Raw genomic sequence first — 20,504 nt, forward strand, 5'->3', positions numbered from 1 at the left:
TAGCTCTGGTCCCCTTGATCAGCGATCTCCTTTTAGCAATGGACAAAGACTAAATATCTGTGATGATTCTTTTAGATCTGTTAGTTGCCGTTGATGCTATTGTTCAGAAAGTTGCATATTCTGGCAAGGATAAAAAGAACCATGATGGAGTGGCTCTATTGTATTCTCTCAGAGAAGATTCCTAGGGTGCTATTCAGCAACTGAACATCTACCCACAGGAGTCTCTCTCTCTCTCGTGTTTTTGTTACCCCTCTTGCTCAATGTAAATGTAAGGCCACAGTGTGAGATAGTGAGGAATTTTCAGACGTGGCGCCATAAGCATGCTGTTGACTGTGACAGACACCTATGACTAATGCAGGCATATCTTGAGACTATTGGATCCACTTTATAATGTTATCTGTATCTCTGTGAACCCAGGCTTGTATGTAGGCTGGTTGGGGAGGGTTACAGAACTCCTTTCAGGAACTAAAATAAGTGGGGGGCAGTTACTGCAGACCCTGAGACACATAAGTACCACCCTCTGGGGGGAATTGCACATTCTGGCTCAGACTAGCTTCAAGAGACCAGGAGACAAAGAAGGGCTTTGGGGTATAAAGGCTGAGTTTAAACTTATTCAAGGGGGCTCTCACTTTGATCCAATAAACTGACATGAACCTTTGACCAAAGTGGAGATGGGGAAGAGGCAAATCCTGCTGAAGGGTTGGAAGAACTGGAACTAGCCAGGGTCACCATAGGACGGATGGGTGTATGTGTTTGTCTTTTATTATATTTTCTTTGTAATCTCTTTATCTAAAATAAATGCATTGTGCTGTATGTAAAGCTGTCTGGTCCCTAGTAAACTACGGTCTTAGCCCTTGTGAGAGTGTGAAACTGCAAATGCTGAACAAATCAGACCTGCTGGAACAATCACAGTGAATTGTAGGGGGATGCAGCCTACATACCATGTCTGGAGGCAGATAAATGCAAGTCCCTGACCAGAGAGAGGTGACACTGAAGGCGTGAGACCTAATGGAGCATCCCTTGAGCACACCACAGAGAGGTCATAGATGCAATTACCCAAAACTGCAACATTCACTCATCTTTTTCATCACATCAGAACAATGCAGTTTCTCTGCTTGTTCAGCTGTGATAGGGGTTTGGATGATGGCTAGTTGGCTGAAGTTCAGTTGTGCCAAGACAGAGGTGATGTTGGTTGATTGGAGGAAATAACCAGAAGAGATGGAATATATCTGGGTAATTTTTTCCGCTATATATGTAACTTGTCTTCTACTCTTTAACAATTATTTTTAATTTAGTGTCAATTTCTTAACTACGTAAAAAGGTAGTGAACATGAACTTACCTTTTCTCGGCTGGCACAGTTTGTGGAACAAGCCCTTCACAAGAAAGCTGACTAAGACAAGACTGGAAGGTTCGTGATAATGCAGATGGGTTACAAGTCCAGCAAATCCCATGGTATTACCTTCTTGATCCAAATATCCCTAAAGAATTAAACAATTTAGTAAACTATGACTGGACCTTGTATTAATCTACAATTACAAACGACTGTAATTTTTGTCATTTGGACCATGATATTGTTCAACATTAAATATTACTCATGCCACCATTGTGGAGAATTCTGTGACTCGGGGAGTTACATAGAAAACCATTCTCCTCTGTTCCACGCCTTGCAATACAGTGGATCGTTCTGGTAGCATAAGATATAATATAAACTTAATTAAAATGGAGCATTATAACAACCAGATATTGCCCCTGAAAACTGCGACAAAGGGTATGTCTATACTATGGGATTAATTCGAATTTATATAATTCGAATTTTGGAAACAGATTGTATAAAGTCGAATGTATGCGGCCACACTAAGCACATTAATTCGGCGGTGTGCGTCCAGGTACCGGGGCTAGCATCGATTTCCGGAGCTTGCACTGTGGGTAGTTATCCCATAGCTATCCCATAGTTCCCGCAGTCTCCCCCTCCCATTGGGATTCTGGGTTGAGATCCCAGTGCCTGATGGGGCAAAAAACATTGTCGCAGGTGGTTCTGGGTACAGCCTCACCCCTCCCTCCATGAAAGCAACGGCAGACAACCATTTTGCGCCTTTTTTCCTGGGTGAACACTGCAGACTCCATACCACGGCAAGCATGGAGCCCGCTTGGCTCAAGACAGCAGTCATGAACATTGTAAACACCTCGCGCGTTCTCGTGCAGTTTATGCAGAACCAGGACCAGAAAAACGAGGAGAGGAGGAGGCAGCAGCGCAGTGCAGCGACAAGAGTGATGAAGACATGGACATGGACACAGAATTCTCTCAAACCGCGGGCCCCGGTGCTTTGGAGATCATGTTGTTAATGGGGCAGGTTCTATCCGTGGAATGCCGATTCTGGGCCCGGGAAACGAGCACAGACTGGTGGGACCACATAGTGTTGCAGGTGTGGGATGATTCCGAGTGACTGCGAAACTTTCGCATGTGTAAGGGCACTTTCATGGAACTTTGTGACTTGCTTTCCCCTGCCCTGAAGCGCCAGAATACCAAGATGAGAGATTTCACTGCGGGTGGATTCCATGATTTCCACGAACATCTCGTCTCGCATCTTCTTTTTCCGACGCCTTATTTGAGATAGCCTTCGGGACGGAGGAGGGAGGCTTGAAAAATTTGCAGCTGCTGGAGGGAGGGAAAAAAGGAGAGAATTTTTTAAAAAGATACATTTTACAGAACAATGCTTATACTCTTTCACAGTGATCAACACTATTCACATTACATAGCACATGTGATTTCTGTGCAAGGTCGCATTTTGCCTCTTAATATTGAGTACCTGTGGCTTTGCTGCTAGAGATCACAGACACAGGTCCGGGCAACAGAATTCGGCTTGCATGTGGCCATGGTAAGCCATTGTCTTTCGGCTTCTGCACCCTCCTTTCCCACATACCAAGCAAAGCCCGTTGAGTGCTGCGGTTTTCCTGTTAACCTTCAGCAGCAGAAAACAAACTAACCCCCGCCCCTCCCGCATCCAATTCTCTGGATGATCGCTTTATCCCTCCCCCCACCGCGTGGCTGGTATCAGGGAAGATCCCTGCAGGAACCAAAGTAACACCACCCCACCCCGCCATGAATTCTCTGGGATGATCGCTTTACCCCTCCCCCCACCGTGTGGCTGGTATCAGGGAAGATCCCTGCTAGCCAAACACGAAAAGCTCAGGGCCAATTCCTTCCCTCCCCCTTACCCCCAGCACTTGGCTAACTGCAGGGAAGGATTTCTTTTCAGCCACAGGCAAACAGCCCAGTAGGAACGGCCACCTCTGTCCCCTTAATTAAATTCCCGTATTTCAACTAGGTTACCATGAGCGATATCACTCTCCTGAGGATTATACAGCGAGATAAAGAACGGATGTTGCTTGAATGCCAGCAAACACCGGGACCATACCCTGCCAGGCTTTGTCATGCAATGATACCAGATTACTTGCTACTAGCATGGCGTGGTCAAGTGTCCTACCATGGAGGACGGACTAAGGCTGCACTGCCCATAAACCTTGTGGCAAGGCTTTTGGAGTACCTCCAGGAGAGCTTCATGGAGATGTCCCTGGAGGATTTCCGCTCCATCCCCAAACACGTTAACAGACTTTTCCAGTAGCAGTACTGGCCGCGAATGGATCCCAAGTCCTCAGGGCAAAGTAATCATTAAAAAACGATTGCTTTTAAAACAAGTTTTATATTTTAAAAGGTAAACTCACCTGAGGTCCCTTCCATGGGGTCATGGTCTTGGATACTGGCTTGGGAGGGTTGAGAGGGTACTTCAGTCAGGCTGAGAAAAAGATCCTGGCTGTTGGGGAGAACGGAGTGCTGTGTGCTCTCCGCAAGCTCCTCCTCCTCTTCCCCATCCGCAGAATCCTCAGGTGTAGCTGATGAGATTACCCCCGCCTCGGAATTCACGGTCAGAGGTGGGGTAGTGGTGGCGGCCCCCCCCAGAACTGCATGCAGCTTGGCGTAGAAGCGGCATGTCCGCGGCTCCGATCCGGAGCGACCGTTTGCCTCCTTTGTTTTTTGATAGGCTCCTTGACTTTCACGCGGCACTGATCTGAGTTCCTATTGTGGCCTCTCTCCATCATGCCCTTGGAGATTTTTTCAAAAGTTTTGGCATTTCGTCCTTTCGAACGAAATTCTGATAGCACTGAATCCTCTCCCCATATAGCGATCAGATCCAGTACCTCCCATACGGTCCATGCTGGTGCTCTTTTTCGATTATCGGCCTGCATGGTTACCTGTGCTGATGAGCTATCTGTGGTCACCTGTGCTCTCCACGCTGGGCAAACAGGAAATAAAATTCAAATGTTCGTGGGGCTTTTCCTGTCTACCTGGCCAGTGCATCCGAGTTCAGATTGCTGTCCAGAGCAGTCACAATGGTGCACTGTGGGATAGCTCCCGGAGGCCAATACCATCGAATTGCGGCCACACTAACCCTAATTTGAAATGACAATATCGATTTTGGCACTACTCCGCTCGTCGGGGTGGAGTACAGAAATCAATTTTAAGAGCCCTTTATTTCGAAATAAATGGCTTCGTTGTGTGGACGGGTGCAGAGTTAATTCGATTTAACACTGCTAAATCCGAATTAAAGTCATAGTGTAGACCAGGCCAAAGAGTAAAATCAGAGGTTACAGTTCCTGAGTGTTTTAGCTGTACTGGCAGGCGTTTATTAAGAATGGTGGTATCATATGTGGTACTTACCAACTAGATTGTTAGGCTCAGCTCTCAACCTACCAAGGATAAAACATGTGACAGTGCCCTTCAAATTATGTATTATGTAATAAACATCTCAAATGAGATACAGAGCCACCCCACTCAAAAAAAAAATAGGAAGATGGAATCATGTGAAATTTAGTTCTTTTGCACAATTTGTTTTTTCTTAAAATATCATGATTCAGCATTTTTGATATAAGTAATTTTCAGTGAAAATCTCAGGCTTGTGTGGAAGAACTGAGGTACATGTACAGCACAAACAATAATAACCAGGATAGCTGGTTTGATCTATAAAATAATAGTGTTCATAGCATGTTCATGGGCACGTCCCTGAGCTCATGTGGTGTTCTTTGCAGGATCAAGGCCAAAGACTAAAATTAGAGATAAACCATTTCATTAACAGAAAGACAAGGTGGAATCTTACCTCCTTGACAAGAAATTGCAAAGAAAATAAAAAGTACAGCTTTAATATCTCCACGACTCTTGGCTGGTTGAAGGAGAGAAGTGAATGCTTCAACAGTGACAAAACCTTAGGAGGAAAAATACTTCAATTTATCACTCTCTAAAATGTCTAAATTAGTAACTTGCTAGGGAATGCCCTGCTTATGATACAACAATGCTCTGGGGATGTTTTGGGAGAAGGGGGAATTATGCTGTTGGGGAACTCAGGGTACCATGGGGAGGGTCTGTGTGTCCATTCCCTGTTTCACTTTGGGGACAAATTTACTCTTGGATGCAATCTACATAAGAAAGAGAAAGGGGAAGAAGAAGTGAAGGTGTATTATAAAGACAATAAGATAAACTTCCTCTCCCTCGGCAGTTGAGTCCCCTTTCTCTGCTCCTTTTCCCTTTCCTTCTGCCTGCTTACTGATATCAGAGACAGCTCATTGCTTAAACCACTCCAGGAACACTGCAACATGGGGAGGAGGCGGTGGCATTTACTGTCCTATTGCCCCTTAAATCTGTCCATGCCCCTCAGGATGGTTTTGTTCCTATTACATCTGTTTCTGGACACCTCACTAGCAGAAAGACTGACAACATTAGAGGGAGTTCAGAGAAGAGGGAAAAAAGATCAGAGTGCTAAAGGAATTGACTGATGAAAGATTAAAAGAACTAAATAAATATAACTTGTCTAAGAGCAGACAAAGGTGTGACAATGTAATAATCTGCAAACATTTGAATGGTGTAAACACCAAATAGGGAGAGGAATTGCTGAGATTAGTACAAAGAGTTTCCTGGAAAAAAATAGGATGAAATTAAAAAACGGAAAATTTGCGATGACTATCAGGAAAACTTGATATTGAGATCTATTAGGATCATTGTTTGATGTATTTAAAACTAAACTGCACAAAATACTAAAAATATACGTAAGGATTTTATAGGGCCTTTTCATCTAATTTCTGTGATCGTAAGATATATATATAAATAGCATAGATATATTTGATCCAAATATATATCACTTAATAAAATTGGATTCCACTGAAAACAATGTGAACAGTGTAGGGAAAGGGAAAGATCATAATTATTTTGTATTACTTAATGTGTATTAGAAATCAGAAATCCCCCCATTTATTAAAAACATTTACATTTTTCAGGTTAATAAAATTACATATTTAGTAATTTGGTGTTGAACTAAATAAAAATTCTTCAACATGTGATCTAAGAATAAATAAAGGTTCCATTATCTAACTGAGCATTGATAGCCTACAACCATATAATATACCTTTGCTTTTGCATCTTCTTTGTCATCAGCTTTTGCTGCCAACAGCATAAGTCTCAGTGCCAGGGAAATATTCAGAGGGAACTGGCCTCTCAGTTGAGGTACATTGGATTTTATAAGCTTGTCTACTTTTGGCAATGGAATATCATAGAAAAACACATTTCCCAGCAAGTCTTGACCACGTCGTCCAGCACGTCCGGACATCTAGAGAGAAGCAATGCCAACATTTTTTTTCTCGTTTCCATGATTGCACAAAGTCATTGCAGTAATGCCGGTTGTTCTGGTTTGAATAGGGTGACCAGATAGCAACTGTGAAAAAAATGGGACAGAGGGTGGAGGGTAATAGGCACCTATTGCTCCCTGCCTGCCTTTCCAGCTCACAGCCAAGACAGGGGAAGAAAAAAGGAGGGTGGGAGAAAAGGAGCTGAGGATATGCTGTTCCTTGACCAGTTTTGTAAGATTAGATGGTTAGAACATTCCAAGAATGCTGCAATCTTTATTATGTGGCCAGCAGAAAAGAATGCAGAAGCTATAGTCAACTTCTTATGCCAATTGGGAGATTTGTGCCTGGCTATGGGGAGGAGGCTTGCAATGATTGTACTACCACCTCCCTCAATGGTTGTCAGATGAGGGCAACTTTAAATTACAGCTGGGGCTCCATAGGAGCCTTGCCAGCAAAGGCTATCCAGGGGATAGGTAGAATTGGTGTATCTTCCCACCTTCCTGGCCATGGCCACTTCTCAGACAGCTCTTCTCTCATTGGCCTATAGGGATGTAAGTACCAAAGGGTATGTCTACACTGCAATAAAACACTCGCAGCTGTCCCATATAGATATACCATTTTATTGTGCAATCTGCTTCCAGGTGATCTTCCCACCACCCGGGGCCCTGGATTGCTCATCACAATTAAATAAAAATGTGTGTTATAAAATAATCTATTGTAAAACACTTAAGTTCAAATTCAGCATTGGTTATACTGGACCCCCAGAAACAACACAGGATCACTCCCAAATGCCACAGGGAAGAATTAGAGTTGTTGAAATATTTTTAATTCCAACATGTCTGAGGAAAAATGGACTATTTATTTTGCAAAAATTTGTGAATAATTTCCCCCTTTTTTGTTTGACCAGCTCTTGGTATAACTTATCCACAGAGAATCAGTGCTGAAGCTGTGGAGCAGAACCAGAGTACGTGATAGTGAATAGCATAAAGGCTTTTCACTGGGTCTCTCCCATTTTATCCACTGGCTGTTGGGATTCTTCAAGGCTCAATCTTTGGATTCCTCCTCTTCCCTTTACATCACCTATTTAGCTGATTTTATCTGCTCTCATGGTTTAAACTGCTGCTTCTATTCTGACAATTTACAAATCTACCTCTCTACTCTCGAGTTGTCTCCGTCCTCTCCAATCCTGCATCTCATCCTGTGTCTCTGACCTTTCCTCTTAAATGTCTCACTGAAATTAAGCATACCATAACCAAACTACTGAGTTTGTCTCTCAAGCCCTCTCCAGTTCCCTTTATTTTACCATCAACACCATCACCATCTTCTTTATCGCTCAAGCCTGAAACCTGGGGGTCATCTTTCATTCTTCTCTGTCTTTTACCCTATGCATCCAAGCCATGTCTAAAATCTGCTGCATTGTTTATCAGTGATGAAACCATGTGTAAATTATGCAGATCATTACAAATTATTGCCAATAAATCACTATAATATATTCTATATATGCAACACATGTTACAAAACAGAATGTAAGAATATTTTACAGTTTTAACATTTTTATTGGGACTATTTTTGTATCCTTCCCACCTGTCAAGCCAGGTGCTTTAGCCATGAGTCCACCTTTCAGGCCTTAGAGGCAAATTTAATAAACCTCTAAAATAGCTTCTTGGTACCCAGAATCATGATATTTTTAAGGTCCGATATCTCAGGACCTTCTGTTGGAAGCAAATGTTGGTACTCCTTGGGAAGCTGACAGTGGTACAAAGTTCTATTTTTCTGATATTCCATTTTTTAAAGTAGTGACATTTTTATATAAGGAAAACCTGTCAGAGGTGCAGAACTGAGTCTTGTCCATCCTGGAATTCGAGCCCACTTAATTTGGTTGGATGGGGGTAGAGTTCCTCATTTGGGAAGAGGAAAAGGAGACATCTCTCTGACACTGATTTTTACTTTAATGGCAACCATTTGAAGCTCCTCAGGGGTAAAAATGTTAGAATAAGTCCAGGGGCGAATGGGTAGAGAGCACAGGGTAGGTAAAGCGGCAAAGCAGAAGAAGGATGGTCCAGTGGTTAAGGCACTTGCTTAGAACTTGGGAGAACCACATGCAAGTTTCTCCTCTGCCACAGGCTTCCTGTGTGATGTTAGGCAAGCCACATAGGGTATGTCTACACTGCCATTAAATACCCATGGCTGGCCCATGTCAGCTGACTTGGACTTGCAGAGCTTGGGCTACATGGCTATTTAATTGTGGTGTAGATATTCAGGCTTGGGCTGAGCCTGAGCTCTGGGACCCCGCAAGAGGGAAGGGTCCCAGAGCCCAGGCTCCAACTCAAGCCTGAACATCTACACAGCAATTAAATGGCTCTGTAGCCCAAGTCCCATGAGCCCAAGTCAGCTCTCATTGGCTAGCCACAGGTGTTTAATTGCAGTACAGGCATACCCATACTGTCTCTGTGCCTCAGTTCTCCATCTGTAAAATGGGGATAATAGTGCTTCTTTAACTCACACAGGTGTTGTGAGGATAATACATTGCAGATTGTGAGGCACTCAGACTAAATTGATGGGGGCTATGTAAGTAGGTTGCATTAGGTAGGTAGAAAATGCAGAATAGACTGATTTATGTCGACTTGGAAATTGATCATATGTAAGGCCCTACCAAATTCACGGTCCATTTTGGTCAATTTCACGATCGTAGGATTTTAAAAATAGTAAATGTCATGATTTCTGTTTTTTAAATATGAAATTTCACTGTGTTGTAATTGTAGTAGTCCTGACCCAAAAAAGAGTTTGGGAAGGGTCACAAAGTTATCGTAGGTGGGCTTTGCGGTTGCTACCCTTACTTCTGCACTGCTGCTGGCAGCGGCACTGCCTTCAGAGCTGGGCAGCTGGAGAGCAGCAGCTGCTAGCTGGGAGCCCAACTCTGAAGGTAGCGCTGCCGCTAGCAGCAGCACAGAAGTAAGAATGGCATGGTATGGTATTGCCATCCTTATTTCTGCTCTGCTGCCTGCAGAGCTGGACCCTCAGTCATCAGCTGCCACTCTCCAGCCACCTAGCTCTGAAGGCAGCAGTGCAGAAGTAAGGATGTTATGGTATGGTATTGCCACCCTTACTTTTGCGCTGCTGCTGGCGGGGCACTGCCTTCAGAGCTGGGTGCCCAGCCAATAGCCGCCACTCTCTGGCTGCCCAGCTCTGAAGGCAGTGCAGAAGTAAGGGTGGCAATACTGCAACCGCCCTAAAATAACCTTGTGACCCCCCCCTGTAACTCCCTTTTGGGTCAGGACCGCCAATTTGAGAAACCCTGATCTCCTGTGAAATCTGTATAGTGTAGGGTAAAAGCACACAAAAGACCAGATTTTACAGGGGGAAACCAGATTTCATGGTCTGTGACGCGTTTTTCGTGGCTGTGAATTTGGTAGGGCCCTAATCATATGCCTAAAATCTTCACTTGTGGTGTGTGTTTTCCCTTTTTCATCAAACTTTTTAGACAGAAATATTTTGACCAGCTTTTTATATATACATATATATACGGCTATCCAGAACTTTTCTGTCTAAATTTATGTACGTGTGTACAGATGTGTGTGTTAGTTAAACTGGCTGTGTATTTCAATACCTGTCTATAGTTCAGAGCATCCAAATACACAGAATTCTGTGTGAAGACAACCGATTTACATGGCATGTTGATTCCTAAAGCCAGTGTTCCAGTAGCTGTAACCACCTAGGAAAATAAACATAAGTATTGAAAATTATATTTATAAACTTGTGTTTCCATTCTGATAGCCTTAAAGATAGAAATGCTAAATAGAAAATTAATCCACCTCTGTACATTATTACTTCCAGGCAAAGATGATAACAGGCACCCACAACAGGTACTCCACCCTTGAAATGATGGAATTATAAACAGAGTAAATTAGGTACAGGTAGTAGCTCAACAAGTGAAAGGGGGAAGAGAAATTATCCTGACTGGTGAACAGACAATATGGAGCAGCTGTGGAAAATCATTGCTACACAGGTAAGGGATTACTGCTGCCACTTTCATTTTTATTTGGATTTTTTAAATTATTAACAGCATAATGCCTTTAACAGTTAATATACATTGGTTCCCTCCTCAATGATAAGTCATAATTGCTTATCCTAACGTATTTTGCCCATTTTTATGTGGCTTCTTCTGTCTTGTTGTGCCCTGGTTGCACATTGTTTTAATTAAGGTTTGGTGTGTGGTTGCTGTTTGGTTTTTTTGGTGTGAGGAGGCGCAGAAGGATTGTCTTGGTTCTCACAAAAAGTCAATTGACTTTTCTATCTCAATATCCCAATCTTACTTACCATGCTTATCTTTAGCTTAAAAAAAATTGAGCAGTTTCGGATCTTGAAATAAGTTTGTATGAAAGAGCCAAGTATTTTTATTATTAAACACTGTAAAGTATTTTAAACAATTTATATTGAAAGACATACAAAACAAGGCCCTGATCCTGCTAATATTTATATTTATGCTTAACTTTATTCACATGCACAAATGCATGTAAATATGTAAGTATTTTCAGGATTAGGGCCTAAGATTCTATTGTATTTTTTCTTGGGTATTCTAACATGGTGTCAGTTTGGTAAACTGCATAGATATGCCATGCAATTTGTTCACTAAGGAATATATTTAATGTACATTTTGTGGGGATTGTGCTTGCACTTACATTTGCCCTCAATAAGTGAATGCATACTCAAAGGAGATCATTACATGTAAAAAATATTTAATTCTCAAAGCAGATACTGCTGTATACTTAAAAAAAAAATCTGTGAAAAACAATGAACCTGGATAAATCCCATTCTGAAGAGCATCTCCACCAACTGTCTTCCTCTTTGTTCCACAGAAGCATGATGATATCCAATTCCTCTCAGTGCCAGTGTTTTCAGTGTTGTATTTGTTTTCATGAACTTCACTCGATCCATCACCTTCTGCAAAATCTAAGAAAATGAAAAAATTTAGATATTTTTCATTTTTATTTACATTCATTTAAGCTAGTGCCAGAATGGAATACAATTGAGTAATGCATTGTCCTAAAATTACCTGCTTTGGCCAAACAGTGATCTCAATAGGAAATCTGTTACTACCAATGTGCAAGAAATGCAGATGTAGCCTAAAACACTGCTTGGGTTAAGAGATAGTCCTGTGGGCTGCCAGTGACACATTTCAAACCAAATAACACGTTGGTTAAACCTCTTTTCTGAGATCTGATTCATTGAATTTAGTCAAGCTTTTTTTTTTTTTTTTCCATTCAAGCAATTGATTCTTCCACCTTTACATGGAGTAAAACTTACCTACGTGAGCATTTTAAATTGATTTCCAGTACTACTTGATATGAGTAAGAGTGGCAGAAATTTCTATAGTGCTCATCACTGTAACATTTTTTTCCAGCATAGAAAATCAAGCAATAACAAATAGATAAAGGGTTACATTCTGCCAGTCTTATTCATTGAATAGTACCTTACTCCTCCATTAGTCCACTGAATCCAATAGGGTATACAGTGCTACTCAACATGAGTATGGCTATCTGAAATTGACCTTGAGTTAAGGTAAAAAGTAGCTGGAAAAAGAGTCAACTTGTAGTCCCTAAAATGAAATCAGGGCCAGCAAGAAACCAACTGGGGGATAAGTAAATGTTTATGTGTGGCATATATGTTTTAAAGTAGACAAATACATTTTTAGGTCTAATAAAGCTAATATATGATAGCAATCAAGACAGATTGATTTTAAGTTTTCTAGTAACCAGGGCTGGCTCCAGGGTTTAGGCCGGCCCAAGCAGCCAAACAAAAAAAACAAACAACAACAACAAAAAAGCCGCGATCTCGATCTGCAGCGGCAATTCGGCGGGAGGTCCTTCGCTCCCAGCAGGAGTGAGGGACCATCCGCCGAATTGCTGCCAAACAGCTGAACATGCCGCCCCTCTCCGAAGTGGCTGCCCCAAGCACCTGCTTGGTAAGCTGGTGCCTGGAGCCGGCCCTGCTAGTAACTAATGGTGGGGAGAATTTCAGACTCTGGGATGTATTTTTGAAATATATAGCACATACATTTAAAACATATTAATTTTCAAAATAAAAGGGGGCAATTAATCTTAGATACAGTGTTTCATTTTGATTAATATTTAATTACCCTTATAATAGTTTTACCAATAAAAGTAAAGCAGCAATGCAATATACTTGGACATGAAGCCATTACCCTTAGGAAACTCCAACTAGTAGAAAATACTCAGCAACATTGGCTATCCTGAGCAAATCAGACCTGTCTTCCACTCTCTACATTGGCTTTCCATAGAACATCAAGCCAAACTCAACGTCTCAGTCCTAATCGTCAATGGACTAGCCTGGGCTTGGGAGACCTAAAATATCACCTAAATCTTCGGGATCAGGACCATGGCTCATAGCTCTGCTTCTTAGGCACCATGGAACTTTCCAACACAAGAATAAAGCTTGTCTGTGCAGGAGATGGAGTTTTCTCAGAAGCCAGTCTCAGACTGTGGGAGCTACAGGCCATCACAAACATCACCACATTCCATTCCAAGTGCAAGGTGCACTTCTTTCACCTTGTCTTTTCTAGCAAACACATATCAACAGGTACATTTAAAGAAACATAACATTAGAGGCTACACTGCACACAATTCTCCTGGGAAGACAATGAGAGAGAGAACCAATCATACATGACAGATGTTAGTCACATTTTTAAAGACTACTGGAAGGTGCTCAGATACTACACTGATGAGGGCAATAGAAGAACCTTTGCAGAATAAGTTCTTTCTCAGGGCCCAGCATTTATTATTGGAATGTAGAATTAGCAGCACTTTTGCTTTTTTTCTTACCTCTGTATCAACAGCTTGGCTATTTGCATAGGTGCAATCCGGAGGGATTTCAGTTAGCTTCCCAAGTTTTTCCATCAAATTTCCATGCTCAGCCTCCTCAAGTATCATTTTATCAGTTTTACTTGATGTAATTTTCATGCCACTATACAAAATACACATTAGTTGTTAGTTTGAACCTTTATCTAAGAAAATCTGCAATCAGTGTTTTAAAAGTTCACTACATTTTATTATTTGTTTTTGTTTTGAGATATTTCCACCAGACCAATCCTTCTGCCAGATTGTACATAATACACCATCAGGCTGATGTTTGTTTTCAGATACAGGACCTACTCCTGCTGAGGTCAATGGCAGAAGTCCACTGATGCCAGTGGAGCAGGATTAGGTCTATGAAAAAATATGAATGTGTTGATCAAACACTCGACTTCTGACTCAACTGAAAAACGATATGAGGGCAGAGCCTTGAAGTACCACAGGGGGGCAAAAAATTGTACACTCCAACTTGTATTCAGTTTTGATTTGTATTTAGTTTTTGTATGAATTTGGTCTGATACACCTGAAAAATCAGGAAGAAAATGTTTATTGTGTAACAGGGTGGCCCTTTAAGGATGGTGAAGGAACCCTCTAGGGATCAGCCCTACTCCATGCCAGGGTTTTTCTTCTAAGAAATAAATGATGTATGGGGGTACAGTCACTGGGGGTGAGAAAGTGGTCTTGGAAAGTTAACATGGAATTTGAGGAAAATCTAAACTACTAACTCTGGTTTAGGGCCCAAGAACAGAGCTCTGAGTAGGGTGAGCTGGAACTCTGGTCTAACCATGTTAGGCCTGGTTTACACCTAAAAATTACATTACCCTAGTTACATAACTCAGGGCTGCGAAAAACTTCACACCCTGTGCAATGCAGGTAGGTCAACCTAACCCCCACAGCTAAGTCGATGGAAGAATTCTTCTGTCAACCTAACTACCACCTCAAGGAGAGGTGGATTAACTACACTGATAAAAAAACTCCTTTCATCAATGTAGGAAGGGTCAGCACTGGAGCTATGCTGCTGTAGGGCAGACATACCCTCAGTGCTTAATTTGGGCTGGGGCTGAGCCTGGGCATCTCTAGGCTTGGCAGTTCATAGCCCCGGCACCTCTGGACTTGCCACATCACTTCTTTTATGTGTGTAAGAGATTCAAGCAGCAGCGCAATACTTTGCCTCCACTCACATGTCACAGCTGCCAGAGGAACATCCCTGAAACGTTGCACTGCTGCTAGTGTGATGCCTGAGCCCCGACACATCTTTCATTACAAATTAAGCACTGCATACCCTTAATGATGAGGGATCAGACTGACTCTGACTGGCTCCTGGTGGTTCCAACCACTCCATCTCACTCTCTCTCTCTCTCTCTCTGAACCTGGGATATTTAGTGCACTAGAGCAGCCAGACTATAGTCCTAGCCTCAACAAGGCAGGGTGGGGAAAATATAAAAACTGTTTTTTTTGCACAATCCGGGAGCTAGGCTGTGCTCACAGGCTCTCTGGAGAGGTAGGCAAGTAAGCATTATATTTTTTTGAAGAAAGTTCTTTGAAACCTTGGCTAGTTTTTCTTTTGACAGTCCTAGAGAAAGACTACAGGTAGAAGGGGGAGTAAGAGAAAAATCAAGTTTTTTAGTTTAGAAAGATCTCTTTCATATAGATCTGGTACAAGAAGTTAAACAATGAACCTAATAGAAATCGTTTCAATAGATTCAAATGCAAGTAATACTTACACAGTCTGATTCTTCTGCATGGACTTTTCCTTTTTTTTCAATCTATTTGTTAGCAAATGTATTTGCTTTTCAGTCTTTGGTATTTGTTTACTCTTTTGCTTCTTCTCCAGACAGTTTTTTATATTTTCAGCCCATTTTTCCACCTTTTTAATGTCGAATCTTTAAAATAGAATTTTAAAACTAGGTAACTTACTAGTAACTAGATTTCTCAAATACATTGCCTCTATGTATTGTAGAACACTGTTGTGCATGCATTCATGCAGGAATATCTTTGTGCCGTTTCCACTTCTTAATGTATAAAGATGGCCAACTATCCTGGCTGGAGTCATATATCTCAGTAAATGTGCAAAGCCATATTCTGAGCAAGATTCTAACGAAATGCAAGATCCTGCAACCCTGATTTCTTATCTGTCTTCCCAGAATTTAGATTCTGAAGCATACAGAGAGGAGGGAGGGCAGGTATGAATCTGTGAAAGAAACGTAGTTTTCTCCCCATGAAACTGCTGCTACAGAGCTGCACCCTTGGAATAACCAGAAAAAGTAATGCACTACACCTTCATGAAATGGGTGTCTGGTATAGCTTCCTAATCAAGAGATGAGTGCTGGGTGAAGGTAAAGGTACCTATCAAACTTTGTGTAGCCACGCTACACATTTCAGCATTGGGTATGTTGTGAAGGATCATGCACAATCTCACATTGCTTACATTCAAGGAAACAAAAGAAAAAAGAGGAAAGTGTAAGGAAACATATCCTCCATAGAAAGTAAATGGCTTCTAAAAGAACTTCCCAATCAGGCCAACATCCGCAAAAAAATTTAAATAAAAATGGGGGTCTTCCGGTTGCTAAAGTTTTAGAATCGCTGCTATAGAGAATTATTGCTCCTTAGCAATTCCAAGCTCCTCTTCCTGTTCCTCCCTCTATATAATTAGACTTTCCCTCATTAGTCATATTTGTTGGAATTTCCTTCCAGAACTGATATTTCTCATAGCTGAGCTGGGGCATGACTAGTTTGTCTGTCTGCAGACAGAGAGGATTCTCAGCCCTTTCCTTCCAATGTTTTGTGGGGGGTTTGTAGACCCCCTCACAGAAGCCATGTGTCCAGACAGCAATGCCAAGGTATGACCCCCAAACTGAAAGTACTGATACTAGTAGTGATGGAGCTGAAAGCTCCTGCTCCAGGAATGCACACAAGGACACTGGATCTCTATGGCTGAGCCTTTAGATTCAAGGACCTCTTCATTATTATATTATTATATTATTATTATTATTATTTTATTCTTTTTCCTGTGCTTCAGAACTGATAAGGCAGATGCATATTTGATTCACATTATCTGAGGCCACAGATCAGAAAACCAACAAGGCACTGAAGCCAAAGTCAAGGCTTTGTGAATGAAAGTCAAGACCATTCCTGTTTTAAGAGAACTTTTGCCATCTGTCTTATTCATCCTGACTGTGAAGAGTGAACAATGCCATGGTCAAAGTGTTCAGATAGGGTGATGAATATAGTATAATAATGATGTGAGAGAAAAGGAACAGTCTGGGCACTTTTTGTCAGTGCCCTTTTCCCCCACACCAACATACACCTTATCCAAGAGAGAGATCCTGTGAGGATGTGAGATGAATTTACAATCTGACTTGTCATTAGCCATCTTGACTCAAAATGAGTGCTTAGGAAGACAGCAGAAGCAACAACATATCTTCTTCTTTTAATATTTTGAAATATCTAAACCAAAATCCAAATAGAGAAGAGTTGGAGCTTGAAAAGGATAATGGTAGAAATCTAGTTAAAACCACTAAGTTTAGAGATTTGGTGGCAGGTACAAAAAAAAAAAAAAAAAATCTCCAAGAACTGTATATATGCAGGAATTCACACATCTATAAAGCTTTTAAGTAAAATATTGCATAGGCTATGAGGTTTACTGACCCATTTAGACTAACTACTTTTTAACATAACATAGTGTCTCAGGTCATCTAAGAAAGGGAATCTGTGGAAATAGTTTCATGAATGTAAACAATATTTTAATTAAAAAATACATTTAATAAATAACAATGACCTTTTCTTCAGATTATCAATTTTGAGAATTTACAGTGGAAGGTGTACTGGATCTTCATATTAGCCAAGGAGAGCTGCTTTTTGTTTTTTGTTTGTTTTTATTTTAATTTTACAAACAACTGACAGCCCACAACTCTGTACTTATTGTTAGCTGCAACAAGCATTCAGAGCTCTTCCTTACACTGTAAAAAGTGACCCTTTAAACACTCCAGCCACACCCAACAACTTGTCATAAGAACAGAAGTTTCTTCACACAGTTAGGTACAATATCATGCTATTCACTTACACATGTGATGGACTTGTGGCAAAAGGGTTAAAGAGTGATTATTTTTAAAGTCAAAAATATTTCAGATTTAATGGGAGAACTATTCTATGCCAGTTACATGTTTCATAATATTGCTATACCTTGGTAGATTCCTTAGATTCATGACATTTTCTTTGATTATCATAGAAATGTAGGTCTGGAAGGGACCTCAATATGTCACCTACTCTAGTCACCTGCACTGAGGCAGGAATATGTATTATCTAGACCAGGGGTGGGCAAATGTTTTGGCCCGAGGGCCACATCAGGGTTGCGCAACTATCCTATCCGCCCCTCCCACTTCCCGCCTCCTGACTGCCCCTCTCAGAACCCCCAACCCATCCAACCCCCCTGCTCCTTGTCCCCTGACTGCCCCCTCTCAGGACCCCCGCACCCTATCCAACCCCCCTGCTCCCTATCCCCTGACTGCCCCAACCCCTATCCACACCCCCGCCCTTGACAGCCCCCCCAGGACTCCCGTCCCCTATCCAACCACCCTCTGCTCCTTGTCCCCTGACCATCCCCTCCCGGGACCCCGCGCCCCAACTCCCCCTGGGATCCCACCCCCTTATCCAACCCCCCCTGCTCCCTGTCCCCCAACTGCCCTCCCAACCCCTATCTACATCCCCGCCCCCTGACAGGCCCCCCGAGACTCCCACTCCCAATCCTCCCTGTTCCCCATCCCCTGACCACTCCCCCAGAATCTCCGCCCCATCCAACCACCCCCTCCTCCCTGACTGCCCCCCCCAGGACCTCCCGCTCTCTTACCAGCAGCAGGAGTTCACAGCCGCAACACCCGGCCAGAGCCAGCTGTGCTCCCCATGCTGCCCAACTGGAGCGGCGGTCCAGAGCGTGGCGGCATGGCTGTGGGGTAGGGGGGAGGGGCTGGGGACTAGGCTCCCAGGCCGGGAGCTCAGGGGCCGGGCAGGATGGTCCCGCGGGCCATAGTTTGCCCACATCTGATCTAGACCATCCCTGACAGGTGTTTGTCTAACCTGTTCTTAAAACCCCCCAACCTCCAGAGATCCCACAACCTCCCTAGGTAATTTGTTCAAGTGCTTAACTACCTTGACAGTTAGGAAGTTTTTCCTAATGTCTAATCTAAATCTGCCTTCCTGCAATTTAAGCCCATGTGCAATATTTCTCTACTATATAAATTGTAACTTTTTTTATTGCATTTGTGTGACTTACAGAAAAAATAATGCAGGCAGTTTATCCATCTGTCTTAGTTTTTCAACAAAACATGGGAAATTGTCCTTCATGTCTTTTTCTGAACAATAGGGACGTTGGGGTTTGAGTAACTTCAGCACCCTGTTAGCCTAGAAACAGAGATAATGATTAGATGAAGAGTACGCAAGGTTCATTCTGGAGTACCTTTTTAATAAGGCTGCAGGTTTTTGTTATATAAAATGATTATCAGTTCTAGCCTGACTACAACCTTGACTTTGGTAAGTAACAGGATTAGACTGCATCTCAAGATGTTGTAGGTGGGATGACAGACTGCTTAGCACAAAATTTCTGTTGGTTAAAAGAACAGGTTTTGAAATTTTTAAATGTTTTTAAAAGAGAACCAGAAGGCAGGAGGAAGATAAACAATTATGCAAATTAATAATCAAAAGCACCTTAGAAACCACAGATACAAGTACAAGTTGTACTAATCTTTTATTGTACGGACCTTGTCAACAAAGTAATTAGAGAAATACTCATTAAAATGGACAAAGTTATAACTAACTCTCAAATCTACCAAGTACTACACAGAGACTGTGGTGTTCTACTCTACTATGTTATATATTTTCCTGAGTTTTTGCCAATAAGACTCTTGATAACCATGTTTAGTGTTAATATAAACCCTGAGATTTTTCTAAAGCCTAGAAGACCATCAAGATCATCATTCATCAATATATCTGCAAAGTCTAGTCCAGGACTTGTCAGACACTCAGGTTAAGATCAAGTCGTCAAGTTCAGGAAAATCTAAGTAATATGGTATTTGGAGATCAAAAACCTAAAAAGTTCCAAAAATATTCATAATTTTTTACAACGCTTGAACTAACATCTGCTTTTAAAAATGACATGCATTAACTCTCTAACTGAAGGAATTATAATTGCTTTGTATTAAATCTAGCTTTCTAGTCATACCTGAGAAGAATGTCCCATAACTTGATCATTGTAGTTACCTTCATTCTGTTGTCATGTACAATCCAATTTTTTAGCTCTTCCTTCAATTCTTCTTCATATTTTCTTGCATCTGCTTTTGTGATTACTATTTTATTTTTAAAATGTGTAAACTTCTCAGGATCTAGCTCCTTAAAAACAGGTAACAGAAAAACTATGTTGTTACAAAATATGTTCAGACAATGTCGTCTGGCAAACATGCAACGGCCTCTTACAAACAACTGCTCAGACTAGTTGTGAAAATATATAAGTGATGAGTGCTTACGTCAGCTCTTGGCCAGTTTTCCCAGACTTGTACCATGGAGTCATACAGTAAAATACTTTCTCGTGGAGAAAAAGCCAGGTCTGAAGGGAAGCCATATTTATCTATCTGTAATACCAGAAAAAGGAAAGCAGAGAGGATTTATGGTTTGTGTATGTAGGGGAAGGTCCCTCTTCATCTTCTCTTCAGTGGACAACTGTTTCCCATCTTGTTCTACATTGCCCTTTCTTAGGTTCTTGTGTTGCAGTAGCCATTCTTGAGCAATAGAAAGACAGGATAGAATTTGTCTTTGAACATGAATGCTGCAAAAATGACACAACATAATTCCTTCTACAGGAGCTCAATCCCTGTTTCTGCATCACCCCAGCCTTTTTTTAACCTGGGCAGGGAAATTGGTTTCCTTGCAACACGTCATGAAGGTATGTTTTCTTAATTTCATGGTTCATTTCA

General features: G+C 41.7%; 1 protein-coding gene across 5 annotated transcripts in view; it reads right to left on the reverse strand.

Annotated features, from left to right (window-relative positions):
* Positions 1–20,504, reverse strand: part of LOC117878067 (probable ATP-dependent RNA helicase DDX60) — a 77,050-nt gene that overhangs the window by 10,898 nt on the left and 45,648 nt on the right. For all 5 annotated transcript variants that reach the window (XM_034771995.1, XM_034771998.1, XM_034771999.1 and 2 more), the window contains 10 exons: positions 20,058–20,162; positions 19,795–19,923; positions 18,812–18,939; positions 15,267–15,425; positions 13,513–13,654; positions 11,471–11,623; positions 10,281–10,385; positions 6,454–6,654; positions 5,155–5,259; positions 1,341–1,479 (listed from right to left, as the gene is read on the reverse strand). In XM_034771995.1, coding sequence (XP_034627886.1) covers positions 1,341–1,479; positions 5,155–5,259; positions 6,454–6,654; positions 10,281–10,385; positions 11,471–11,623; positions 13,513–13,654; positions 15,267–15,425; positions 18,812–18,939; positions 19,795–19,923; positions 20,058–20,162 — 1,366 coding nt within the window. The remainder of the gene's footprint in view (positions 1–1,340; positions 1,480–5,154; positions 5,260–6,453; positions 6,655–10,280; positions 10,386–11,470; positions 11,624–13,512; positions 13,655–15,266; positions 15,426–18,811; positions 18,940–19,794; positions 19,924–20,057; positions 20,163–20,504) is intronic.

Source organism: Trachemys scripta, chromosome 5, assembly GCF_013100865.1.
Source record: "Trachemys scripta elegans isolate TJP31775 chromosome 5, CAS_Tse_1.0, whole genome shotgun sequence".
In the NCBI taxonomy this organism is placed as follows: Eukaryota; Metazoa; Chordata; order Testudines; family Emydidae; genus Trachemys; species Trachemys scripta.